Source organism: Mesoplodon mirus (assembly GCF_964341445.2).
Source record: "Mesoplodon mirus genome assembly, chromosome: 20".
Lineage (NCBI taxonomy): Eukaryota > Metazoa > Chordata > Mammalia > Artiodactyla > Ziphiidae > Mesoplodon > Mesoplodon mirus.
Genome location: NC_138996.1, coordinates 13,762,698 through 13,786,940, shown reverse-complemented (window position 1 = coordinate 13,786,940; position 24,243 = coordinate 13,762,698). Strand labels below are relative to the sequence as shown.

The 24,243-nt window shown below is 43.2% G+C and overlaps 1 protein-coding gene across 3 annotated transcripts in view; it reads left to right on the top strand.

The window, feature by feature from the left end:
• UNC5D (unc-5 netrin receptor D) overlaps window positions 1-24,243 on the top strand; it is a gene marked incomplete at its 5' end in the record, with an annotated part of 606,527 nt that overhangs the window by 513,219 nt on the left and 69,065 nt on the right. For 2 of the 3 annotated variants that reach the window (XM_082608626.1, XM_082608624.1), the window contains 2 exons: window positions 16,717-16,902; window positions 20,724-21,101. In XM_082608626.1, the coding sequence (XP_082464752.1) occupies window positions 16,717-16,902; window positions 20,724-21,101 (564 nt within the window). Of the gene's footprint in view, window positions 1-15,956; window positions 15,972-16,716; window positions 16,903-20,723; window positions 21,102-24,243 lie in introns of all 3 variants that reach the window. The other variant, XM_082608625.1, reaches the window with a different exon arrangement.

Sequence of the window (24,243 nt, the reverse complement as noted above, 5' to 3'; positions counted from 1 at the left end):
GATGCAGTAAAGCTGTGATGTTCATACTTCAGATGTTGATTCAGGCAGGCTTGAGATAGAAAGATGCCGTGGAGCCTGAGAACTTTACAGAACAACAAAAAACAAACCTTCTTGTTTTCCCTGCTGTCTGCTGCCCATAAAGACGTTATTGGGACTTAGGCAGTGGCCCTCCGGAGTCATGCATGCTGGATTTGGAACTCATGGGAAGACTGAAGGTGGGGGAGCCTGATTGGGGGGTGTGCGCGTGCGCACGCATGTGAGGGTGGAGGAGAAAAGGGGGCACTGAGTGTTCGGCTTGTGTCTGGGCCAAGGCCTCAGAGGGACTGCTGGAGTAAGTGGTCCCCCAGGGCTTCCTGGTCACAGAGCCCTCACGATCCACTGGCCCCTGTGTGCCGCCCAAGCAAGATTATGGGTATCCATGTGGCAGCCAATGGGAGAGTTCCTCAGAAATGCATGTGTGATTTTTGAAAATTAATTTCACGCTTAGTTTGTGAGTCCTGTGCCATTCTAATTTGGGTACAAATTTGGGTACATTCCAGCCATAAGCCCCACAGTAGCTAGTTCTGGTCCTCGGGGACTCGTGAATGAGGTTTTGCTTGGGGTTCTCGCTCCTCCACACCATGCTTAATTGCTGGATACTGCCACGGAATCGCTTAAACTGTTTTAATTTGTGATTTCCTAAAAATAAAACCTTAACAGAATCAATGTGATTGCAAAAGGCTCCCAGAGGCATCGGATCCGGGTTCTGGAGGCTGCACGGTTAGGAGTGCATTATATGAAGGCGGGCTGCGGTTGAAAGAGAGGGGCTTCGCTGAAGGTTCCATGAATCATCACTGATGCAAAATCAAAGTCAATTATGAAGATAATTGAGAAACAACCTGTTCCTATATATAGCCGTGCACATGATTCTCTGCCAGGCTGGTTGGATGGAAACCATCCCTTGGAGCCTCCCGGGCAGATCCGTGTGAGGCGGGCTGAGGATCCGGCTTTGAGTTGCGGGGAGGTGTGAAAAGAAAGTGAAGTCTTAAGATGCCTGTTGGCAAATCTTAATGACAAACGGGAGGAAATATGTGCACAGCATCGCTCCTGAAAGCACTTACTGTAAATGAGATAATTTAATCAATTACGTTTCCTAATGTACTAAACCGAATGTTTCATTTTCTGCTTCTGCGCATCTTAAATTATCTTCAGGTGTTTTAGGAGATTTAATCATAGTTAATAGAAACTTCATTACCAGCAAATGTGCTTTCAATAAATGTTGTGTAACAATGTCAGGAAGTGCAGTAAAATATAGTAGGTTCTGAATGGCAAACACGTACCCCCAGAGTCAGGCTGAGAGATGGATGGTCATGTGCAGACAGACTCCTGGAGGCTTGGGGATGAGGCTGTCTGAGGGGCTGTGAGCCCCCAAGGAGCGACTGCTTCAGTAAGTTCGCCTTAGGGATGAAAAGGATTCAGCTTCCCCCTAGAAAATAACTCAGAACATATTCTTTCTCCATCTCCTTTCCACGTAGTTGTTTTGTGACTAGTAGAAACGCACGCTACACAAGAATCCCATTAATCGTTCTGGAGTCAGTTACCTCCAGGACTTTGCCAGTTGAAGGTCTCCCAATAACCTGAATCTCAGCTTTTTCAAAGTTGAATGTGTCCTTTTCTGTCCCTGTTTCTAACCCAGGCCTCTTCCCATCTTCTCTAGTTCAGTGAATACTATGCCTTTAACTCAGCTGGGTCCCACACTTGGACAGCCTCCTAGACCCCTGTCTTTTTCCTCTCCCTTCTCCAGCTCAGTACCCAATGAATCACTACCATCTAACCATTCTGCCACCTACATAGATCAAGTTCACTGACTCCATTTTCCTTCTTGCGTATCCATCCCTCCATTCATTCAGCAGCTATTCATCAAGTGCTTCCCATGGGCTAGGACATGTTCTAGGTGGTGGAGAATCAACACTTAAGCCAGACAGATAACAGTTTCTGCTCCCACAAAGCTTACAGTGAGGGGAGATGGAAAAAACAAACCAGAAAATAAGAGTGCTCAGTGCTGTGGAAGTGGTGACATGTTGTGAAGAGGAATAAAGCAGGATGAGGGGCTCAGGCGGGGATGCAGGGCATGTTGCTTTTTTGTATAAGGTGTTCAGAGAAGGCCTCTGTAATAAAATCCCATTTAAGAAGAGACCTGAAAAAAAACAAGGACGAACATTCTAGATACCTGAGAGGAGAACATTCCAGGCCAAGGGAACAGCAGGATGCCAAGGCTGTGTGGCGGGTGCTTGTTGTATCCGAGGAACAATGAGGGCAGGTATCTGGAGCAAAGCTGCAAAGGGAAGAGTCGTAATAGCTCAGGTCAAAGAAGTGGGGCACAGGGAAACACTGCCAAGTGTATCATAGGCCATCGTAACGACTTTGACCTTTCATGTGAGCGAGATGGAAAGCCATTGAGGGTGTTTGTTCCTAGTGATATGACCTAATATTTTCAAGGATAAACTCTACCTGCTGTGTTGAGTGTAAACATACAGGGAACCAGAGCAGAAGCAAGAAAATCTGTTACAATGATCTATTGTAACAATAATCTATTAAAATAATCTAGGCTGTTACAATACCCAGGCTATTCTAATAACCTAGATTCAAGATGATGGTGGCTTGGGCCAGACAGAATGCATTGGAAATTGTAGAAACGGGCCATAATCCGTTATGGATATCTTTTGAAGGCAGAGTCCAAAGGATTTGCCAATGGATTGGATATACAGTTTGAGAGAAGGAAAAGCATTAGGGATGATTCCAGAATTTGGGCTACACAACTAGAAGGATGGACTTGCCATTACTGATCTGGGGAGAACTTGGTTTAGTACATCTAGAGGGAGACCAAAGAGTTCAGTGTTATAAATGCTAGATTTGAGATACTTCTTAAACATCTAAATGGAGAGGTTAAACAGGCAGCTGAATATATGAGTCTGGAGGTCAGAGGAGAGTCCTAGCTGGTGACATAAATCTGGGGCTTGTCCCTGTCCAGATGATATTTAAAGCCATTAGGTTGAATGAGATCACCGGATAATAAGTGTGAATAGAGAAGGTATCTGAGGACTCAGCGCTGGAGGACATCAACATTTAGACGTAGAGACGGTCAGAAGTCACTGCAGAAGGTCAGAAATCACTGCTTTCTACCATTTAGATGTAGAGAAGGTCTCCTCACTGCAGAGGAGACAGAAAAGTAACAGCCAGTTGTAGTAAGAGAAAAACCAAGTGAAAAGGGTGTCCCAGACAAAAATGTTTTAAAGTTCAGGCCATCTTTCTTCCTAACCAGGATTTCTACCATTGCTTCCTATATCCAATCTTGGCTGACATCAGTTTATCTGATCTTTTGAAAACATCAGTTCTGGTCACATGACCTCTGTGTTTAAACCTTTTCATTAGCTGACCATTATTTTTAAGATAAAGTCCAAAGTACTTAATGATTGTGATCTGGTCTCAGATGGCTTTTCTTTTTTTTTTTCTTTTTTATTTTTTGCTTTATAACAAATTTAATCAGTTATACATATACATATGTTCCCATATCCCCTCCCTTTTGCGTCTCCCTCCCACCCTCCCTATCCCACCCCTCCAGGCAGTCACAAAGCACCGAGCTGATCTCCCTGTGCTATGCGGCTGCTTCCCACTAGCTATCTACCTTACGTTTGGTAGTGTATATATGTCCATGCCTCTCTTTCGCTTTGTCACAGCTTACCCTTCCCCCTCCCCATATCCTCAAGTCCATTCTCTAGTAGGTCTGTGTCTTTATTCCTGTCTTACCCCTATGTTCTTCATGACATTTTTTTTTCTTAAATTCCATATATATGTGTCAGCATACAGTATTTGTCTTTCTCTTTCTGACTTACTTCACTCTGTATGACAGACTCTAGGTCCATCCACCTCATTACAAATAGCTCAATTTCATTTCTTTTTATGGCTGAGTAATATTCCATTGTATATATGTGCCACATCTTCTTTACCCATTCATCCGATGATGGACACTTAGGTTGTTTCCATCTCCGGGCTATCGTAAATAGGGCTGCTATGAACATTTTGGTACATGTCTCTTTTTGAATTATGGTTTTCTCAAGGTATATGCCCAGTAGTGGGATTGCTGGGTCATATGGTAGTTCTATTTGTAGTTTTTTAAGGAACCTCCATACTGTTCTCCATAGTGGCTGTACCAATTCACATTCCCACCAGCAGTGCAAGAGTGTTCCCTTTTTTCCACACCCTCTCCAGCATTTATTGTTTCTAGATTTCTTGATGATGGCCATTCTGACTGGTGTGAGATGATATCTCATTGTAGTTTTGATTTGCATTTCTCTAATGAGTAAAGATGTTGAGCATTCAGATGGCTTTTCTTAAGCGTATCAGCTTCTCTCAAGCAGCTGAATCATTAGGTATTTTCCTTCCTACCCTCTCACCGTTTCTCATATTCTTCAGCCAAACAAAGCTTCTTAGTTGTCTGAATACCCTGGGCCCATATTGGCATAAAGTTCCTTATACGTTCTGTTACTTCTGCCAGAAAACTTTCTCTCCCCCTAATCTTAACCTGTTGAATTTATCATTCCTCCAGGTTTTGGCTTGGGTCTCACTTCTGCAAAGCATTCACCATCTTCCCCCCAGCCCCCACGTCTGAGTTAGTTACTCCTGTAATTGGCTCAGTATCAAGCAGTTTCCCTATTTCTACACCATATGTTCATTGCCTTAATCCCAGGCTGGATTCCCCCTCTGCTAGACATAATTCCTGCCATCTGGTAGATGGTATAGGATCTTGTTCACCCTTATGCTTGTGGCATTTACCACTGTGCCTAGTATGTATTAGATGTTCAATTCATACTTGTTATTATGGTCTTACATCTTCCTGCTAACTCTGCACGGAGCCTTTTATTGTTAAGGTGAAAATAAAGACTTTGCTTCTTTATATTTATTTTAACTCATTCATGTAGTAGATATTTATTGCACAATTATTCTATATAAATAGTCCTGGCCCAATGAAGTGTGAAGGAAACAGTAAGAAAGGCTTCTTCCCCACAACTTCAAGGTAGAAGATAATAAAGGATTTGAGACGAGGGGGAGGTAAGGAGATAGTTCTTAATAATCATCTATTCTGTGCCAGGTGCTAGGTTAAAGTCCAAGCTGGATGCTTCCCAGAATCATTTCTATCAAAGAATGACCCAAATGTGTCCTTACAGTCTGAAAATTAGGTATTTCTCGTCTCCTTACTGACACTCCATTCTACATCTTTTCCCCAAGTACACTGCTTTCATCCATAGTGGAATAATGTAGATTCTGGGAATACACATTCTTTATGATCTTCATAGGGTTAGGGAACTCCTCAGAAGATGTGCAGTCTGCACTGGCAATTTGGACCATTCTCTTTCAGGCTGTGTAGACCTGAATGGTACCTTGAACCCATAGAATGATCTGCGACTTTGAACCATAACATCTTTAAGTTCTCAATAGACCTCTAAGTTCTTCTAAACTAACATGAGGCAACTGGCATCAATGCTAATCTTCTAGCCATGATGTAAAACACATTTTTTTTCTGTTTTACCCAGCATTTTTCTTCATCTCCTGCTGATTATTTTCCATTACATAAACATAGCACTTCCCACAAATTGCATGACTTGTTTTGTCCTTCAGAATCATTCCTACTGTGAATCAATTCAACCCACGCATATGTGCAACATTTATAATTTTCTTACTACTTTCAATCTTTTTATTACCTAATTTTTATTCCATTGTAAGTGTATACCTTTTCTTATTACCATTTTCAAGAATATAACCTTACTGGACATGATGGGATTTCGTTCATTAAATACTTCGGAACTAAGCACAGACACAGTGAATAAGTGATGGACCAATATGTTCATCAGCATCAGAGTAACCCAGGGTACTCGCTAAAAATGTGAATTCACAGGCCCCATCTTTCCACGTGTTAGTATATTCAAAGTTAGAGTTTATATCTTTAATTTCCAGAATAGAAAATGAAAGTGAAGTCATTTTCTCAAGGACTGGAGTTCAAATCCTGCTTTTTGACTCTATCTCTCATTTTACCTTGGTCTTTGTACCTGACGGGAAAAAACACAGTTCTTTTGGCAGTCTGAAGGTAGACTTACCAGATAAAATACAGAACCCTTAGTTATATTTGAATTTCAGATCAACAGTGAATACATTTTAGCATAAGCATGTCCCAAATATGACATGAGAAATACTTGTACTAAAGTTATTCATTCTTGATCTAAAATTCAAATTTAACTATGTCATATTTGTATTTGCTTGATCTGGCAACTTTACTCAGAAGGAAGAATAAAACATGTGAATGTGCATTATCAAGAAATATTTTTTGGGCTTCCCTGGTGGCGCAGTGCTTAAGAATCCGCCTGCCAATGCAGGGGACACAGGTTCGAGCCCTGGTCCAGGAAGGTCCCACATGCCGCGGAGCAACTAAGCCCGTGTGCCACAACTACTGAGCCTGCACTCTAGAGCCCGCAAGCCACAACTACTGAAGCCTGCATGCCACAACTACTGAAGCCCGTGCGCCTAGAGCCCGTGCTCCTCGATAAGAGAAGCCACTGCAACGAGAAGCCCGTGCACCGCAACAAAAAGTAGCCACTACTTGCTGCAACTAGAGAATGCCCACGTATGGCAACGAAGACCCAACACAGCCAAAAATAAATAAATTCATTCATTCATTCATTCATTAAAAGAAATATTTTTTATAGAATAGATTATCTTTACTGTCGATCTTGGAAGAATGGTTAGAATTAAAACAAATATTAGAGGAGAGAGCCTTTCAGTAAAAGCAAAAAGTCTGAAAAAAAAGAAAGAAGTCTACTGAAGTACAAGTTCTACTTGAAAAAAATGGATATGGGCACACCTCATTTTATTGTGTTTTGCTTTCTTGAGCTTCGCAGATACTGCTTTTTTTTTCTTTTTACAAATTGAAGGTTTGTGGCCACCTTGTGTTGTCAGATGATGGCTACCATGTTTTAGCAATAAAGTATTTTCTAGTTAAGGTATATCCATTGTTTTGTTTAGACATAATACTGTTGCATGCTTAACAGACTACAGTATAGTGTAAACATAACTTTTAACTGGAAAACCAAACAATTTGTGTGACTCACTTTATTATGATATTTGCTTTATTGTAGTGGTCTGGAACTGAACCCATAATATCTTTGAGTTATGCCTGTAGTCAGATTTAGCCAAAGAGTAGGGTCCCTATGGATGAGAAATGGGCAAAAGCAGTTGAAAAATAGAATGGGGCAGATCAGCAAGTGTCTTGAGCTGTAAGGAAAGTCCCTGTTGGAGTGAACTCAACACCTACTAGAGAGTTATTGAAAGGTAGTGGAGTAGCAGTGCCCGAACCTTGTTTGGAGAGAGTAATCCGTGGGTACAGTGGTTCAGAGTGAACAAAGACTGGGGCCTCGGTACCAGGTAAGATGAGACTGTGCAATGTGGGTGCCTCCTGTTGAAACGGAGATGTGAGAGGCACTGGGGATCCAATCAGTAAGGCGTGTCAGGGGTCTGGGGAAGGGGTCGCTGGAAAGAAGAGGAAAGATGACTCTCAGTCTCAAGCCTGGTCTCTGGCGATGTCATACTAGAGAAAGGGAATTCAAGAAAAGAAAGTATTTGAAGAGATAAGAATGGTGAATTCATGAATCAGATGACAAATTTGAGATGTTAGCGCAACACATAGTTGCGTGATGGTTTTATCCATCAAGCAGGAGGAAATGTCGGATGAGGTCTTCACATACGCGATGAGGCAGGAGTTCTTGGTTTGAGACTGTTGTCATCGGAGGAATAGTTAGTGCTGTCTGCGTGTGAGTGGTGATCCGATTAGATGAGCAAAAGGGGCCAAGAACTGAGCTTTAAACATCTTTTATAGAACTTTGAGAAGGAAGGGTAGTTCCTAAACAATAAGAAAAGAGAAGTTAGGAGAATCAAATTGAAGGGACTTTTTCTTTCCCCTAGAGGGAGGGTTGGCTATTCTTGTGTTTCTACTGCAGAGCAGTGGAAAAGAATAAGAAAAAGAACATGACTATTAATGGAGTGGTTGAGACCAGTTTTCAAGAAGGAACAGTGGTTTGCGCAAGAGCCAGACTTTAAAAGGGTAAGAGAACAACCGAATAAGACAGAAACAGTGAACGAGTTACATCATTATACAGCCTGGCAATGGGCTTAGGCACCTGTAAAAAGAAGTGAAGCAGGTCTGTAGGTTCTGATAGAGGAAAGATCTACAAGATACTGTACATGGTGGGGAAAAAGAGCAACATACAGGAAAGGAAATATAGAGATATAAGGATAATAGAATTTTTAGAGTAAAAATGGTTAAAAAAATTTTTACTTTTTTTTTTCCTGAAAGATCTCAAAGATATTATCAAGAGTGGTTACTTTTATTTTTTTCAATTTTATTTTTTTATTCGAGTATAGTTCATTTACAATGTTGTGTTAATTTCAGGTGGCTAGCAAAGTGATTCAGTTATATATACATATATATCGGGTTTTATTCATATTCCTTTCCCTTATAGGTTATTACAAAATATTGAGTAGAGTTCCCTGTGCTACAGTAGGTCCTTGTTGGTTATCTGTTTTATATGTAGTCGTGTGTATGTGTTAATCCCAAACTGCTAATTTATCCCTCCTCCACCTCCCCCTTTGGTAACCATAAATTTGTTTTCTATGTCTGTGGGTTTACTTCTCTTTGGTATATAAGTTCATTTGTATCCTTTTTTTTTCTTTTTTTAGATTCCACATATAAGCGACATCATATGGTATTATATGTCTTTCTCTGTCTGGCTTAGTTGGAGGATAGATTTTCTCTTGGTGTAGTGTAACTTTTTATAGTTCCTAAAACATTTTCTCATCGTATGCATGTATTCTATTTATTCTTTTGTTTCAGCAGGACAGAGGTTAACTGGTTAGGGAAATTACGGAACATGGATCATGAAAGGTTTAATGTTAAAAACAAATGCTCTAAGTTCTTTTCAACAAAGAGCTAAGGATTTTGTGGATGTGAAAAGATACGGCATCTTTGCGAGGTTTATCAGAGAGTCGGGAGAAGGATTTGGGGGGGAGGTGATTAGGGAGACCAGGCTGTGTTTGCAGGCAGAAGGCAAGGCTCAGGTGTGGATGCAGAGTTGAAAGATGCAAGGCCAAAAGGGAATAATGAATGAAGCCAGGCCCCGCGGACGCAGGAGAGGGTGGATCGGACACAGAGGAGGAGGAGCTGTTCAGGGAACAGGGAAAAGGAAAGGAAAAATGCAGGAAGAAGCAGAGGAATTCGGAGTTGTGGAGGAGGGAACTCACATAGGAGGGCCTCTGTTTTTTCAACTAGAAAAGGGGCCAGTGAGAAGCAGGGGTGTTGAAGAAAGGAAACAAAGTTCAGAGTAACTGTTTTTTGTTTTTTATGCGGTACGCGGGCCTCTCAGTGCTGTGGCCTCTACCATTGCGGAGCACAGGCTCCGGACGCGCAGGCTCAGCGGCCATGGCTCACGGGCCCAGCCACTCCGTGGCATGTGGGATCTTCCCGGACCGGGGCACGAACCCACGTCCCCTGCATCAGCAGGCAGACTCTCAACCACTGCGCCACCAGGGAAGCCCCAGAGTAACTGTTTTGATGAAAAGTGTTATTTGGTCATAGGACATGAATACAATAATTACTAGGCTGGAAGGAAGGCCCCGGTGAGTTTGCAAAGCATCGGATTTTGGATGATACCCACCAGTCTAGTTGGTGAGTTTCTCCAGCAGGGCAAGTTGACCTAAGTGCAGGGAGCCACCCTCTAATGGTTAAGCTATTTGGGAGTGAAGACAGATGGGTGTCCAAATGCTGCCTTTGCCATTTTCTCATGACAAAGCCTCGAGCAAGTCTCTATCTTATCTGCACCTAAGTCATCATCGTGAAAGAGGAAATTTAATACCTACCCCAAATAGATTTGGTTGTGAGGATGAGAATGTGATCACTCCTGTAGCTCTCAGAGAAGCAAGCACAAGCTTAGTGCTCCTTTACTGGGTTACCCTTGCCAGCAAGAGGTATTGTTGCCGAAATTCGGCCTCTGTACACTGGTGCCAGATGAAATCTCAGAGACAGAGTTTGGGATGAAATAGAAAGAGCGAGCTTTTTTGCTTTGCCAGGCAAAGGGGACCACAACGGGCTAATGCCCTCAAGCCTGTGTGTCCCGCCCTGAGGGGGCAGTGAGGAGTTTTATAGTAATGGTTCAAGGAGCAGGGAGGGATCAGCTTGTGGACGTTCTTCTGATTGGCTGGTGGTGAGGTAATTGGGAGTCAGCATCGTCAACCTTCTGGTTCCAGCTGGTCTAGGGTCTGTGTTCTTGTGGGCAGCAGTCTTCATCTGGTGGCGGTCTACTTCCTATAAAAGCCATTTAGGAATGTGTGTCAGGCCTTTATCTGTATCTTTCAGGCAAGTTCTGCTATGTGGCAGAATTATCGTCTAAATCGTTACCAGTTCCCCAGCCCAACAGCTATTCTTTATTTCTACATCTTAACATTTCCCAATCATTAACTTTGGAGTCGAACTTTTACTTCAGAAGACAGGGACACAGGGGCTGGTACACGGTTTCAGTATCAGGCAGTGTGACCAGGACAGAGGTTAACAGCTGGATAGAGAATGAGCCAGAGAATCGATTCTGGAGCCAACTGCCTTGGATTGAATCCCAACTCTGCTACTTACCAATCGTGAGGCTTTGGGCAAGGCAAGTGATTTTCTGGCCTCAGTTTACACATTTAAATGGGCATTGCTGCACATAGTAGGTGCTATTTAAGAATGTGCTGCTGTTGTTATTAATGACAGTAATGACGAGGTTTTGGAGGATGGCACGTTGGAAAAGCGAGATGCTGGTTGGTGACGGGATTTTGGGAGTCCAAGCAATGCAGATGTAATCGGAATTGCTTACCATGGTTGACCGTAGCTGACCATCTAAAAGCTGTTTTCTGATGTGTTAAAGAAAGAAGTGTTGCTTCTCAAGGACGGCACGTATGAACGACTCAGACGATGACTCCTGTTCTGTCTCCGCGTGCACGTACTTGGGTACATCACTCCGTATCTGCATAGCGCTGCCTCTGCTGGGATGAGGAGGCACTGGTCCAGAGACAGCTGTTTCCTGGGAGCCCAGCACAGCAGCTGGTTCTTTAGCCTCCTATTTAGTTTGCCTCTCTCAGCCCTCTCTTTGTAAATATTTATTGTGTTAATTCCTTAGTAATTCACTGCCTCACATATATACCAATTCAAGTTGCTGAGTTGGTTTTTTTTTCCCTGAAACGGGAGCAGTGGTCATTTTATAATATCTAATGAGATAAAACAGAATAGCATTTTTGTATTGTTTATTTTTTTGCCATACGCGGGCGGGCCTGTCACTGTTGTGGCCTCTCCCGCTGCGGAGCACAGGCTCAGCGGCCATGGCTCACGGGCCCAGCCGCTCCGCGGCACATGGGATCTTCCCGGACCGGGGCACGAACCCGCGTCCCCTGCATCGGCAGGCGGACTCTCAACCACTGCGCCACCAGGGAAGCCCTAGCATATTTTTTTAAACTTTTTATTTTACATTGGAATATAGTTGATTAACAATGTTGTGATAGTTTCAGGTGTACAGCAAAGTGATTCACTTATACATATACATGGATCTATTCTTTTTCAAATTCTTTTCCCGTTTAGGTTGTTACAGAATATTGAGCAGAGTTCCCTGGACTATACAGTAGGTCGTTGTTGGTTATCCATTTTAAATATAGCAGTGTGTACATGTCAGTCCCAAACTCCCTAACTATATGTTTTGAAAGGCACTTTGTTGTGCTCCTTTGTTCATTTGATGTACCTATCTAATCCTGTAAAGTAGATTCTAATCTGATATGTAGTTAACCTCATAACACGGGAACTGAGCTAAATTTCCATAAGTAAGTGGCATTAGTATGTCTTTCCAGTGAGAGTCCTGTGGAGAGTGGAAGGCAATCTAAGTAAATAGCCCTTTGCTTTATTCCTTTGGGGACATAAGTTACTGTGCATGACTAGGCGTGATTATAATTCATGAAGACAGGAACTTGCTCATACCCCGTCCTTGAACTCTGAAGTCCGAAGGGGCTTTGAAAGGTCACTTAGCCTTTCTCGCCAACTTTGCCCAAAAATGAAATAACCGCAGACTACGGTCAAGTCACACCGGTTTTGAGAGCCTCTGAAAGGAGATTTCATAAGCTCCCTCAGAAGTACAGTGTGGCTTTTTTTAAACAGCCCTCCTTGTAGAAAAGATCATTTTAATATCTAAGCAGAGTCCCAAGTGCTATAACAAAAGGCCATGTCCTCCTTTTCAGCCCTTGTTAGAGCTGGTGGAGAGCTCGTTACTAGCTTCATCGTAAATGAAGGTTCACTGGGCACCTACTGTGGCCTCTTCACGCTTTATGCGTGAAAGAGTCCCCGCACAAGCCACTTTCTAGTCCTTTCTCCAGGCCAAATGAACCCGTACACATTTCCTTTCCAGGGCCCTAGTTTCCAGCTATTAATCTTTCTAGCCTTTCTCTGTAGGTGCTTCACACTCCTTCCAGCAGTGAACAGATTCCTCTGTAGTTTCTGACTAATTCGGAATATGAGATTTCCCAGTCCTTGTTTTTTTCTTTTTATTTTCTTTATAGCCTATAGATTACACACAAGTTTTTCTACCACATGTTGGCTCCTTCTGAGCTGGGCCTAAAACTTTCGCAACTCTTGGAGAGAGGAAAATAGGGATGAAGACACAGGAAAGACATCAATCACACATTGATAGGTAAACAGAAATTCAGAGAAAAGTACCCTATGCCCACAAAAGGCAGAATAGCCTGATCAGTCAGGGGGTATCAAGGCTTTTGTTCAAAATCACTTGGAGGAAACAAACCAGCACCACCTGAGTGTGAGAGCGAGCAGACAGGTATAGACACGTATATGTAGGTATAGACATGTATGTGTGTGGATGTAAAGGAAAAAGAGGGCAGGGCTTCTACAATCAACCTCAGACCGGGATTTCTTTCCTACTTCTCTTCCCGCAGTCTGAGACCAGGCAAATGATCAACAAACAGTCGCACAATGATTCAACACACATTTCTGTGGGAAATGATAGAGATAGAACTGCTTGTGAAGAACTTAAAGCAGTTATTCAGAATGCGCTGGCAGTCAGATCATTAACCATCAGAAGATCCAAAAAGAGTTCTAGGAACCGTAAGTGATAGAAGAGTTTAGAAAACCATGGGTTGGAAGGGTTGGCTGGATTGGCCAGGACAGAGTCACTTTCTTGGAGGATGAGGCCCTGCGCTGGCACCTGACAGATGGGTAGATAGAGATGGGTAGGGCCTAGATGCCTAGTGGTATGGGGGGTATAGGGCAATGACCCGTCATTATAATCTGAAAGGTGAATGGGGCTTTTTGCTAGCAGAGGTCCACCTAGCCGGTAGGTTAATGACTGTTGAATCTGGGGTGTAGGCAGTGTGGAGCGCAGGAGTGCAGGGCTGGACGTAGAGAAAGCTCTCCAGTCCTGGGAAGAGCCTGCACCTTGTGGGCATGTGACTGGAGCAGCTCCCCTGGGAAGGAGCAGCAGTGGCTTCTGATGTTCTGACGAGAGCTGAGTGTGTGCTCATGTGCACACGTACACGCATGCACTCACTCTTGGGGGTGATTCTGCAGTGGCACCCCTCCAAATGCCCATGTGCTCACAGACACCTACACCCAGCCTTCCCCTTCTCCCATGAAACTGGTGAAAAACATGGAACTAAACCTCAGGTTCTCCTGGGGCCTGTCCTGCACACACATGAAAAGGGAATCAATTACGTTTGGGAGCACACAGGAACCCTTATAGGGAAACCCACTCTACTGTCCTGGAGAAATAAGATTAGAAAATGGTGGGGCACAGGGGGAAAAGAAAAGAAGAAAGAATGAGGTGAAGTAAAAGCAGATAAATAGAGAAGAGAAAAAAAAAGAGGAAAAAGAAGCAGGGTGACCCAACTTTAGAAGAATTTGAGCTATAAGGATGACTGGTTACATCTCTTGAGATGCACACACGTGGCTTTGAGGACTTGTGTCTACCTCTGTAGCTGCACCTGGGTACCAGGATCCCATCACCACCTTGTCTTTTACCAGTTTTAAACAAGAAACAACTGAGAATATGGACCACATGTTAATTCACCCCTGTATCATTTCTGCTGCATGGCTGAGCCTCCACAAGTGTATGTTGACTGAATGAAATTATTAGATCCTGAACCTTCAAATTCCCCGGACAGATTGTTCCTGTAAAATAAATCCCCCTTTGCTTATCTTTCTGTAGGAGTCCATGGACTTCTGCTTTTAGATCAGACTGTCCCACCAAGTGCCAGGGTGAGCCTCATAAGGAAGCAGTGCTCTCCGAACAAACCTCTCTCCCTTCTTTCCCTACCCTATCCCCAAAGTCCCCATATTCATTTTTTAAAATTCTGTAATTCAGTATTTCATTCTCTTAAGTCAAATACATTCTGCACATATTCCTGGAAGAGGAAACACAATGAGCTATATCCAACATCCATACCTCCGTCTGAAGGCATAACTTGGGTCCTTTCCTAAAACAGGACTTGTATCTGGAGGGCAGAGAATTCTGGTTCCTTAGGTAGCAAGAGGGTGGACACATAAAGAACAAGATAGGAATCCAGGGGAACAAAGACAGCTTGTTCCTGCTACTTAGTTTTGTTTCAGGATTTCGTGTCCAGTGATGTCCATTTTCAGCACAAGTACTTTCACCCTGGTCATCCTCTGGCTCCTGGTCCTATTTTAGTACCTGGGAAGCTAAAGATGCCTTTGTGTCTACTTCGCCAACTCAGCAAGAGAGCAGCTGCATTCAGGACACTGTCAGCCTCTTGCTCTGTGTGCTCCATTGCCGAGCAGGTGTCTGCTCCCCGGATACACCTTTTAAGATGGTGGTGTCATCAGTCAGCAGCGCCCAAGGACCTGGAGGGGGAGGGGTGGGGGAAGGCTAATTGGTTCCAATCCAAAGTTCTCTCACTGCTCCTGGTACCCTGGCTTGCTGCACCTGTTGTGTTGTGTCCTCTCTCTGCTCTAACGATTCCCTCCAAGGAACTGAATTGAGTAGAGGGAGGATGAGACTGTAAGTGGGGTGACAGCTGCCGTCCTTTCTCCCCACATGACGTAGGTAGACATTTGGGGTTGGTATCAGTCATCATCCCCATGGTTCTGGGTGTCTAGGGAAGACCACCACCAAAGTCCCATCCCTCTCCCTCTCCCATTTGGTCCATCATGACATTGAACTAAAGCCTAAATCACACCCTGTTTCTCCATACCTCCCAGGCTGTTGTGGTTATGAAAAGTGTCTGATAATCCTCTGACCTTTCAGGTACTGTTCCTTGGGATGGCTGTGTTCTTCTCCTCACGAGTTATTTTTATGTGTTGACCGCCCTATTACTGAACCGGTTCTGCTTGATTTCCTTGTTCCCTCTTTAATGGTGGCACCTTATTTTATAGTCCACTAATTTTGTTGAAAATAAATGGACTTGTATGGTTAGTATTACTCAGTTGGTAACGTAAGTACCATATTAGGGTGCAGTGAATGCAGAGTAAGTGCCGTGCAATTACAAGGTAGATATATGATGGGTTTATTTTATCTGCTAAGCCCAAAAGGGGTGACATAGTAATTACTTTTGGACCTATTAAGTATACCTACTGCATAATCTGTAGGGAAATCAATTATGTAGTTAGTACTTGCCACCTTCCATTTTTACACGTTTTTAAGATTATGTGGTCTTGGGTAAATGCCATGCTGAGTTGCAGTAGCCGTTATGAATCTCTTCCGGAATGAACCACACCCAGTGTACAACTAGCAAAAGGGTTGGGAAGCAGCTACAGCTTACCTTGGGGTATGGGGAGACACCCACAATCTAAATTCAAACTAACGCTTTTATTTTTGCTTTGCCCATGCATTCAATAGGATGGAGTAGGAGAGGTATGGGAGCAACAGCATGTGCCCTCTTAGAGACCAGTCCTCTTCCACAAAAAAAGTATCAGAGTCGAGCATTTAATTGGTGCCAGAAAACGTTTACCGTGGACATAAGAGCACCTGGGACCAAACTCTTTTCATATCTCACAATAGAAAGTCACTCATGATTGTAAATACCCTGATGTCTGTCACTATTCTGATGAACTGAGTGACGTGCCAAAGCTCAAGTTCATACTTGTGAGCTCTGGTCTCCTCTCTCGACTCATAGACCATGCGTTACCCTCTCACCCTAGACCGCTCTCTGTGAATGCATGCGCCCCAGGTCATAGACAAGCAGAGCAATTCACCTGTATTTTGTCATTGTACGTGGGTCTCGTGTCTTCCAACAAAAATATAAAAAAATACTTGGCAGGGCAATAGGACGTCCAAAAACAAGCAAATTAAGCAGTTGCCTGTTTTTCCTTGAAAAATATGATATTATTTGCAAAATTGATTCTGTTCCAGATTCCATTATGTGGTGAGCTACCTTAATGCAGTTACGTTATTTGACTAGCATCCCTCTGATTTATACAAGGTCTTCTAGAAACACGATTATTGTGTGAAAGAGAGTCCAACTCGCAGCTAGCTACACTTGTCATTTCGTCTGATCAGTATCTCCCAAAATTCCGATAGCATTTCATTCTGGGTCCCGGGGTGGGTCTTTGGCCCTGTGCCCATGTTGGCCATTTAGGATTTCTCTTGTGTCTTTCAGGCATTGAGAATGCCAGCGACATCGCTTTGTACTCAGGCTTGGGCGCTGCGGTCGTGGCCGTCACAGTCCTGGTCGTCGGCATCACGCTTTACAGACGGAGCCAGAGTGACTACGGTGTGGACGTTATCGACTCTTCTGCATTGACAGGTGGCTTCCAGACCTTCAACTTCAAAACAGTCCGTCAAGGTCAGCGGCATAGGGCCCCCCAACACTGCGTCCCCAGGACCATAGACTACATTCACGCAAGACCCTGGCGCTCTTTGGTCCTGTGTGAGGGTAGCTCTTGGCACTGGGAACTGCTACCAAATTGTCTTCACTCCTTAGGACACCAGGTTCGATGGAGGAGTCTGCCTGAGTCCTTGGCTGCTGTGAGGATCAATGGGTCTCGGTTTACTCCTACCGACATTTTATATGAGGCATCTCATTTAAATCTTTGATATGTAGTGAGCCTAACAAGTTATTTTATCTCAGATCACCCTACTTTCTATTTTAACCAGCCTGCTTTGGGGATGTATATTTAGTTAACTAAAGTACTGCTTATTCAACGCTAAGGGCCAACGACTATACCAGGCATATTTATTACACCACTTATTAGGTGGAGTTATTTTTGTGGCTTCTATTTTAAATAAGTAAAAGGATTTTCAAGGATCTCTGATGGGCCAGTTAGCCAGGGAAACAATGAAATTCCCAGCCTAAATGACTCTGCTGTTGCCAAGTTAAGGCAGTCTTTTGTTGTGGGGAAAGAAAATGTATCATGTCAAACTACAGCAATATTCATTTTTAAAACACAGTCATTGAATTCTCTTATCCGAACCACTCTATTCTTGATTGGGAGATGGGGGTGAGACGGATGGCTTTTATTTTACAAAGTGAAATTGTCTCGCTTCCGTAGATGAAGTTTTCTGCCTTGACCCTCGTGGTCACTAGTGTCACTTTTATCTCTGTTTACTGCTTGTCAGTAACACCTGCAGCAGACGACAAGGAGTCTCACTGCTTGGCAGGGATGGAGTGGGGACAGGATGGCGACGCAGGAACCCAAGCAGACTAGACATTGGGAGATGGCCGGGAGAGACAGGATGCGTGACTGCTTGCCACTCACTTCTGGCACCTCGGCTTCAGGTCCGGGTCTGAGTCTGGTTGACCTCAGATGAGAACACATACCCTCCATGTGGGTATAGAGCTTAGTATATAGGATTTAATTAGAAATACATCCAATGAAGAACTGATCTTTATTTATTTAGTTAGTTATTTAATTTATTTTTATTTTGGGCTGCGTTGGGTCTTTGTTGCTGCGCGTGGGCTTTCTCTCGTTGCGGTGCGTGGGCTTCTCATTGCAGTGGCTTCTCTTATTGCGGAGCACGGGCTCTAGGCACGTGGGCTTCAGTAGTTGTGGCACGCAGGCTCAGTAGTTGTGGCTCGTGGGCTCTAGAGCGCACGCTCAGTAGTTGTGGCGCACAGGCTTAGTGGCTCCATGGCATGTGGGATCTTCCCGGACCAGGGCTCGAACCCATGTCCCCTTCATTGGCAGGTGGATTCTTAACCACTGTGCCACCATGGAAGCCCAAGAACTGATCTTTTTAAGTGTGTAAGAAACTAGAACTGTATTTCCATCAAATCATAAGATATCAATGTCTTTGACCCTAACACTTGAAAAATAGAGACTATACAATAGTGTGAGAGGCAGCTTTGTGCACAACTTCAGAGGCTTTGAAATCAGATAGACTTGAATCCAGAATTGCTGTAGGACCTAGTTAATCAATTATTCTCTCTCAGCCTCAATTCTTACAGCTATAAAGTGGGGATACTAACATCTATCTCAGAAGGTTCTTGTAAGGATGAAACCACCTGGAATAACATGGGTCATACACCCTTGGCTTATGGAAGGGACTCAGTAAATGCAGTATCGTTCTAGAAGCCAGTTGTTTCCTCTTACCTTGGTATAGGACACCAATGAGTTCCCTAGAGCACCAGGCAGCATGTGAGAGGTTGAGAAGTTCCCTGACCTGAACATTTGGGGAAGGCTGACTTGGATAAGTTGAAACACATCTCGTTACCGTGACGCTTCTCAGGCTGTACGTGCACTGTGAATTTCTAGGAGAGGATGTAGCCTTTCCAAACGTACTTCACCATTTTCTTTGACCAAGAATTCACAAAACTAGTGATATAAGCAGAAACCCTTTATTAAAATTCTACTCTCCCCCATGTTCATGGTGAGGCTACACCGTACACTGATGCTCTGTTGTCTCAGTGACATCCCTTCCTGAACAAATATGGCTGGAGCCCCAGCAAGGTGAACGGTGAGGCTTAAATAGAATGTCATATGTAGAGGGACCTCAAAGGACATCCAAAGAAGAACTTGGGGTCACTGAGGGATTGTCCCCGATCAAACTGGAATGAAGTTGGCTGCCAACTTTCTTCAACCGTTGACTCTGTCATATGTATATATTATGATGATCAAGCATTTTAGACTTGAGTCTAACTCCAGGAAATGTTTTTTGCTTCTTGGCTTTACATAAGATAGGAGGGTCTTTTAAAAGTAGCCAGAAAGTAAACTCCAGAAGGTAAGACAAAACAGCCCTGAGACTCAGAGATATGCTTTTTCAGGTATCGGGTATCTGGCTCCAAACTCTTCAGATGTGAGATGGTTCTTCAATCCCACTTCTTGCCTGGGAAAACCATAACCCAGGGTAAGGCTGGTACCTAGAGAGTTCAATGCAGTTCTGTTACAAACCTCAGCTCCTTATTATGTCTGTGTCTTAGCACAAGAGCCTCAAACATGAAAGAAATGCCTCATCAAGTTGCCTTTAGATCTATAAGGTCATTTCATCTCATTTTAAACCTCCTCCTCTATGATTTTGGATTCTTAGAGCATCAGAACAAAGAGGTGGGAAAAGTCAGGGTTATAGATTTCCTGCTGGCATTGTTACAAATTATGAAAATGGAAAAACAATAGAGGCTAATACACTATGACCTGCAATTGCAACATTTTCAAAAATATCATACTTGAAACAGTTTTGTCAAGCCCCAAAGGAAAATGGTTTAATATGGTTTGGGTTTCAATTTGAGATGTCACATTGACGGACTGATATGGGTGGGAAGTTTGGAACTGAGGGTTATTTTGTTATTTACTAATAAATGAGATTACTTCATCACAGGGAAATGTCACAGCATTTCTTTTTTTATACTTGGCAAAAATATATATATATCGGTAAGTTCCAATAGATGAGAAAGTCCAATTTCTCATGTTTTTGTAAGGATTATTTTTCTCCATTTGTTTTGAGTCAGAAAGGAAGCCATTCTAAGATGCTCCCCGTGTGGAATCTGAGTCTTCCTATCCCTGTGTGGTACCCTCTTTGCCTCTCAGAGTGACATACATGCTCTTAGAGCCAGTTGGCTACTCAGACATGGAGCGATTTGAGAAGTCCCCTGACCCTTTTGCTCTGAGGACACATCATGTCCTCCCCCAGCCCCAGAAACTGCCCAGAATCCCACGTGAGACGTGCTGGCACCCACCCCACCTGCTGTTATAAACAGCAGCCCCTCGTCACCACGCTGTGTCATCTCTTGCCATTTAAAATGAACAGATGTTACTTTTGTTCCAAACTGGCTTGCAAAACAGCTTTTTTTTCCTGTTTTATTTTTTGGAAGCTTCTCTTTGCCAGTTAAAAGAATCCCATAAACCATCATACCTGAGTGAGTTGCCTGGTGGAGTGCCAGAAATACTTGTTTTGAAAAGATGATAGCATGTAAAGAACTCTGGAAAGTGATGCATTTGGTCAGTGGCATTCAGGGAATTGACTGTGAAAGCCAGAGCTCCTGATTCCAAGGCTCTGGGCACTCATGAGCAGCCTATTAGAGGTGCTTTAGATACCCACGGTGGGTCTGAAGGGCTAGCCTTGACCGGAGCAGCTGGCGAGCCTTTGTTGTACAGTTAGGAGAAGCAGATGTAAAGGGCTAACTGTGATGCTTTCCGGTTTCTGAGTAACAGATCAATCTTCTTTGACCAGGTAACTCCCTGCTCTTGAATTCCTCCATGCAACCAGACCTAACAGTAAGCCGAACATACAGTGGGCCCATCTGTCTACAGGACCCCCTGGACAAGGAACTCATGACGGAGTCCTCACTCTTTAACCCTTTGTCGGACATCAAAGTCAAAGTGCAGAGCTCATTCATGGTTTCCCTGGGTGTGTCTGAGAGAGCTGAGTACCATGGCAAGAATCATTCCGGGACTTTTCCCCATGGAAACAACCGTGGCTTCACTACAGTGCATCCCAGAAATAAAACACCCTACATCCAAAATCTGTCATCACTTCCTACAAGAACAGAACTGAGGACCACTGGAGTCTTTGGCCATTTAGGAGGACGCCTAGTAATGCCAAATACAGGTGGGTGGTAAGTGTGCGTTTGTGTATTTCCGCGCATTTGTTTGAACGTGTTATATTTACATAATGATGTCCCGTAAGATTCATTTATAAGATGGTGACTGTTCCCATGTCAGAGTGACAAACACCGTGGCTCCATAAGTTGGCTTGATTTACATGGCAAACCAGAACCAGCACTGAGATTAGATTTTGCCATCTTCATCTCGGCATGGACCGTACACTCCATCAGATGCTCTGTTAGGCTTGACAGCCATATTGGCTCAAAAGCTTCGGGTGGTCCCCAGAGTTTAAGCCCCCTTGAAATATATTTCCTAGAACATGATCAGGAAGCACTGAAAACATTCTTTGACATGACTGGAAAATACCATTTTTATAGCGAAGCATGGTTTACGCACTAGTTGATAATTTACTGCAGTGACACTCAAACTTCCTCAGTAACTGACCTAATAAACACCATCGGTGTCTGTCAACCTTACTGTAATGTTGCTTTATGATGCGCAGTGATGAGGGTTCCTTACTGGGTTGCTCTTTTGAATTCAGACTTCAGATCCATGGCCATATAGTTCTCAAGGGTGTTTTCTTCCTTTGGGTTGGAAGATTTTCTTGATGTTTTGACAAGGTGTACAGCCCAGGTCACTTTGAAAATGACACCGTACCTATAGCTTAGTCTTCAGAGTTGCCATCTAAGACCTAACTAACTGGATGGAGGAAGAGAGCCATCTCTCCTCCAATTTCTGAGCAATGAGACTTAGGGAGTGCTCTGAATCATCACTGTTGGCTGAGAGGAAAGGGAATCTATCAGATCTGCAAGTGTTGTTAAAGAACTGGCTAGCATTGAGTCAGGACCAGCAGGGCCTTGGCAGATTTCTCTGTAGGGTAGAACTAACCCACCTAAAATATCAAACATTTTCTCTTATACAATGAATTCTGTAGTAGAGCTAGTCTGATGCTACCATTCCACTAACTGACCATCTAAGTAGCTTAGTGACTTGCACCTGCAATTTGTTTCAAGCTGATGATTGTTTGGTTTTCCTATATCAGTTGCTTCCTTAAAAACTTCATTTCAGGCAAATAGCCCTCCAGTACAGCCCCAATGATGATTTTGTTTTCTATACTTCCAATTCTCTAAATCTTCCTCAGTCAGTGTTCTCGGATGTGGTAAGAAAATTTGTTGAAGTATGTCTGAGTGTCAATGCGTGATGCCTTCCGCCTGGTGAGATTTGGCAGATAGGAGATTGATGGGACATGAGCAGGCGGCCATATTAACAGGTACTGTTCTTGTAAGAATCTGTAAATTGCAAGTGTGGGATCTGGAAAAGATACAAACCCTGCCCTTTCAAAAAGAAGAGTATATATATACACATCAGAACTTTATGAAGTTGCATGTTGAGTTTGAATACTTTGATTTCCACTTTCTTACCTAGTGCTTGGCACTTAGGTGCCTCTCAGTAGTTACTGGTTGAATAGATTGGCCCACTCTTCCCATCCTTGTGTGTCTGTGTGTGTACATTTACACACACATGGAGGAAGTGCCAAGATCCACCCATTTATTGGCTATGTTTGTTTAACGTTCATCAAAGAATGTGAGATGAAATCACAATGAAACAGATTTTTTTTCTTGTTTCCCTTCTGACTTGAGAGGCACTTGGGTTGAAAACTCAAAGTTCTGATAGCGTCTTCTATGATTCCCAAACGGTTCCTCTGTGAAGGCGCATTTTCAGAGCTCTGAACAAGAAGCCCTAGACAAGATTGAAGCTGTTCACTGGGAATGAGTTTGAGGAAAAATAAGTGTGGGGAATTGAAACATATGCTCTGTGATTTGCAGAACATAAATGTAAAATATGCCCTGGGGAGCTAAAGTATAAAGAAGGCACAGAAATTAAATTGTTGTAATGTCATCCATCCCAAATTATTGTGGGGTACCTGGCATTGGTCCCCACACTCTCAGAATGATTTATTATGCAAAACATGAACTAAAAAACTCAGGTGGCTCTGTTGTCCTATCAAATAAAAAGGCTGTCAGGGTAGCAGGTGGAGTTTGGGGGAGAGTATATTTTTCTTTAATCAGAGATAACTCGTGAATGACATGTTGAAAATAGATACGTCTTTAGGGGACCACAGGCATAAACATTTACAGAGCCATTCATTCTTCGTAAGGGGTAACTTGCCGCAAGCAGTACCACCTCCCATGACCTTTGCCTCTGTATTTGACTATCTGCAGTTGCCATATACAATTTACATGTTTGGGTGGGGGGAGGGAAGTATGTTTAAAGGATAATCATGTAAAATTGTTTAAAGCTCCAATGATCCCATACATTCAGGTTGAATTTAGGAGTATTCTGAATAATGTTTCATTGTAAACACAAGAATTAAGCCGACTTCAAAGGAATGTGGTAGGATCTGCTCTACAAACAGCCCTTTCTCAAAAGTCCACACGCATATTTATTCTGACTCCATCTGGGAGTTGATTGTCAGGCCCTGCTGGTCTGCAGAAGACAGCATGTCTCAAAGCCTGGCTTTTTTCTTTCCCCCTCAAAATACTGAATCCTGTTCATATAGTCATGATTTATTTTTTGAGCGTTTACTCTCTGCCAGGCATTGTGCTATAGAAAAGACAAACAAATCAACATGTCAGAAGGCAAATAAATGATCATTTGGGCTGGCGATCAAACTGACTTCTCAAGGGCATGAGGGAACTTTCTGAGGCAGTGGAAATGTTCTGTATCTTGATCTCGATGGTGGTTACATGAGAGTATACATTTGCCCCAAAACTCATCAATTCGTATACCTAACATGGGTCCATTTTTAAGCATGTGAATCATACCCCAATCAAGGGGAAAAAAGGAAAAGAAAAATGGGAAACAGGAGCACAACAAAACTCTTATTTTGGGTTAATTGCCTAAGAGGGCATTATTTCTTGATGATAACCTCTTGTGCTTTTCTGTGTCTAAAAAATAGGGTCCAAATGTCCCTGTTGTCATCATAGTCTAAAAGAGGCAACAGAGAGAAACTGCGATGCCAAACTAAGAATACACAATGTCTAGTGTGTGTATTCAAGTTGACATCCACACACACTGAATATCCTGTATTACAACTTCTGCTTCCCAGCAGGGAAGGATGTAATGGAGACCACTTCATTTGGCAA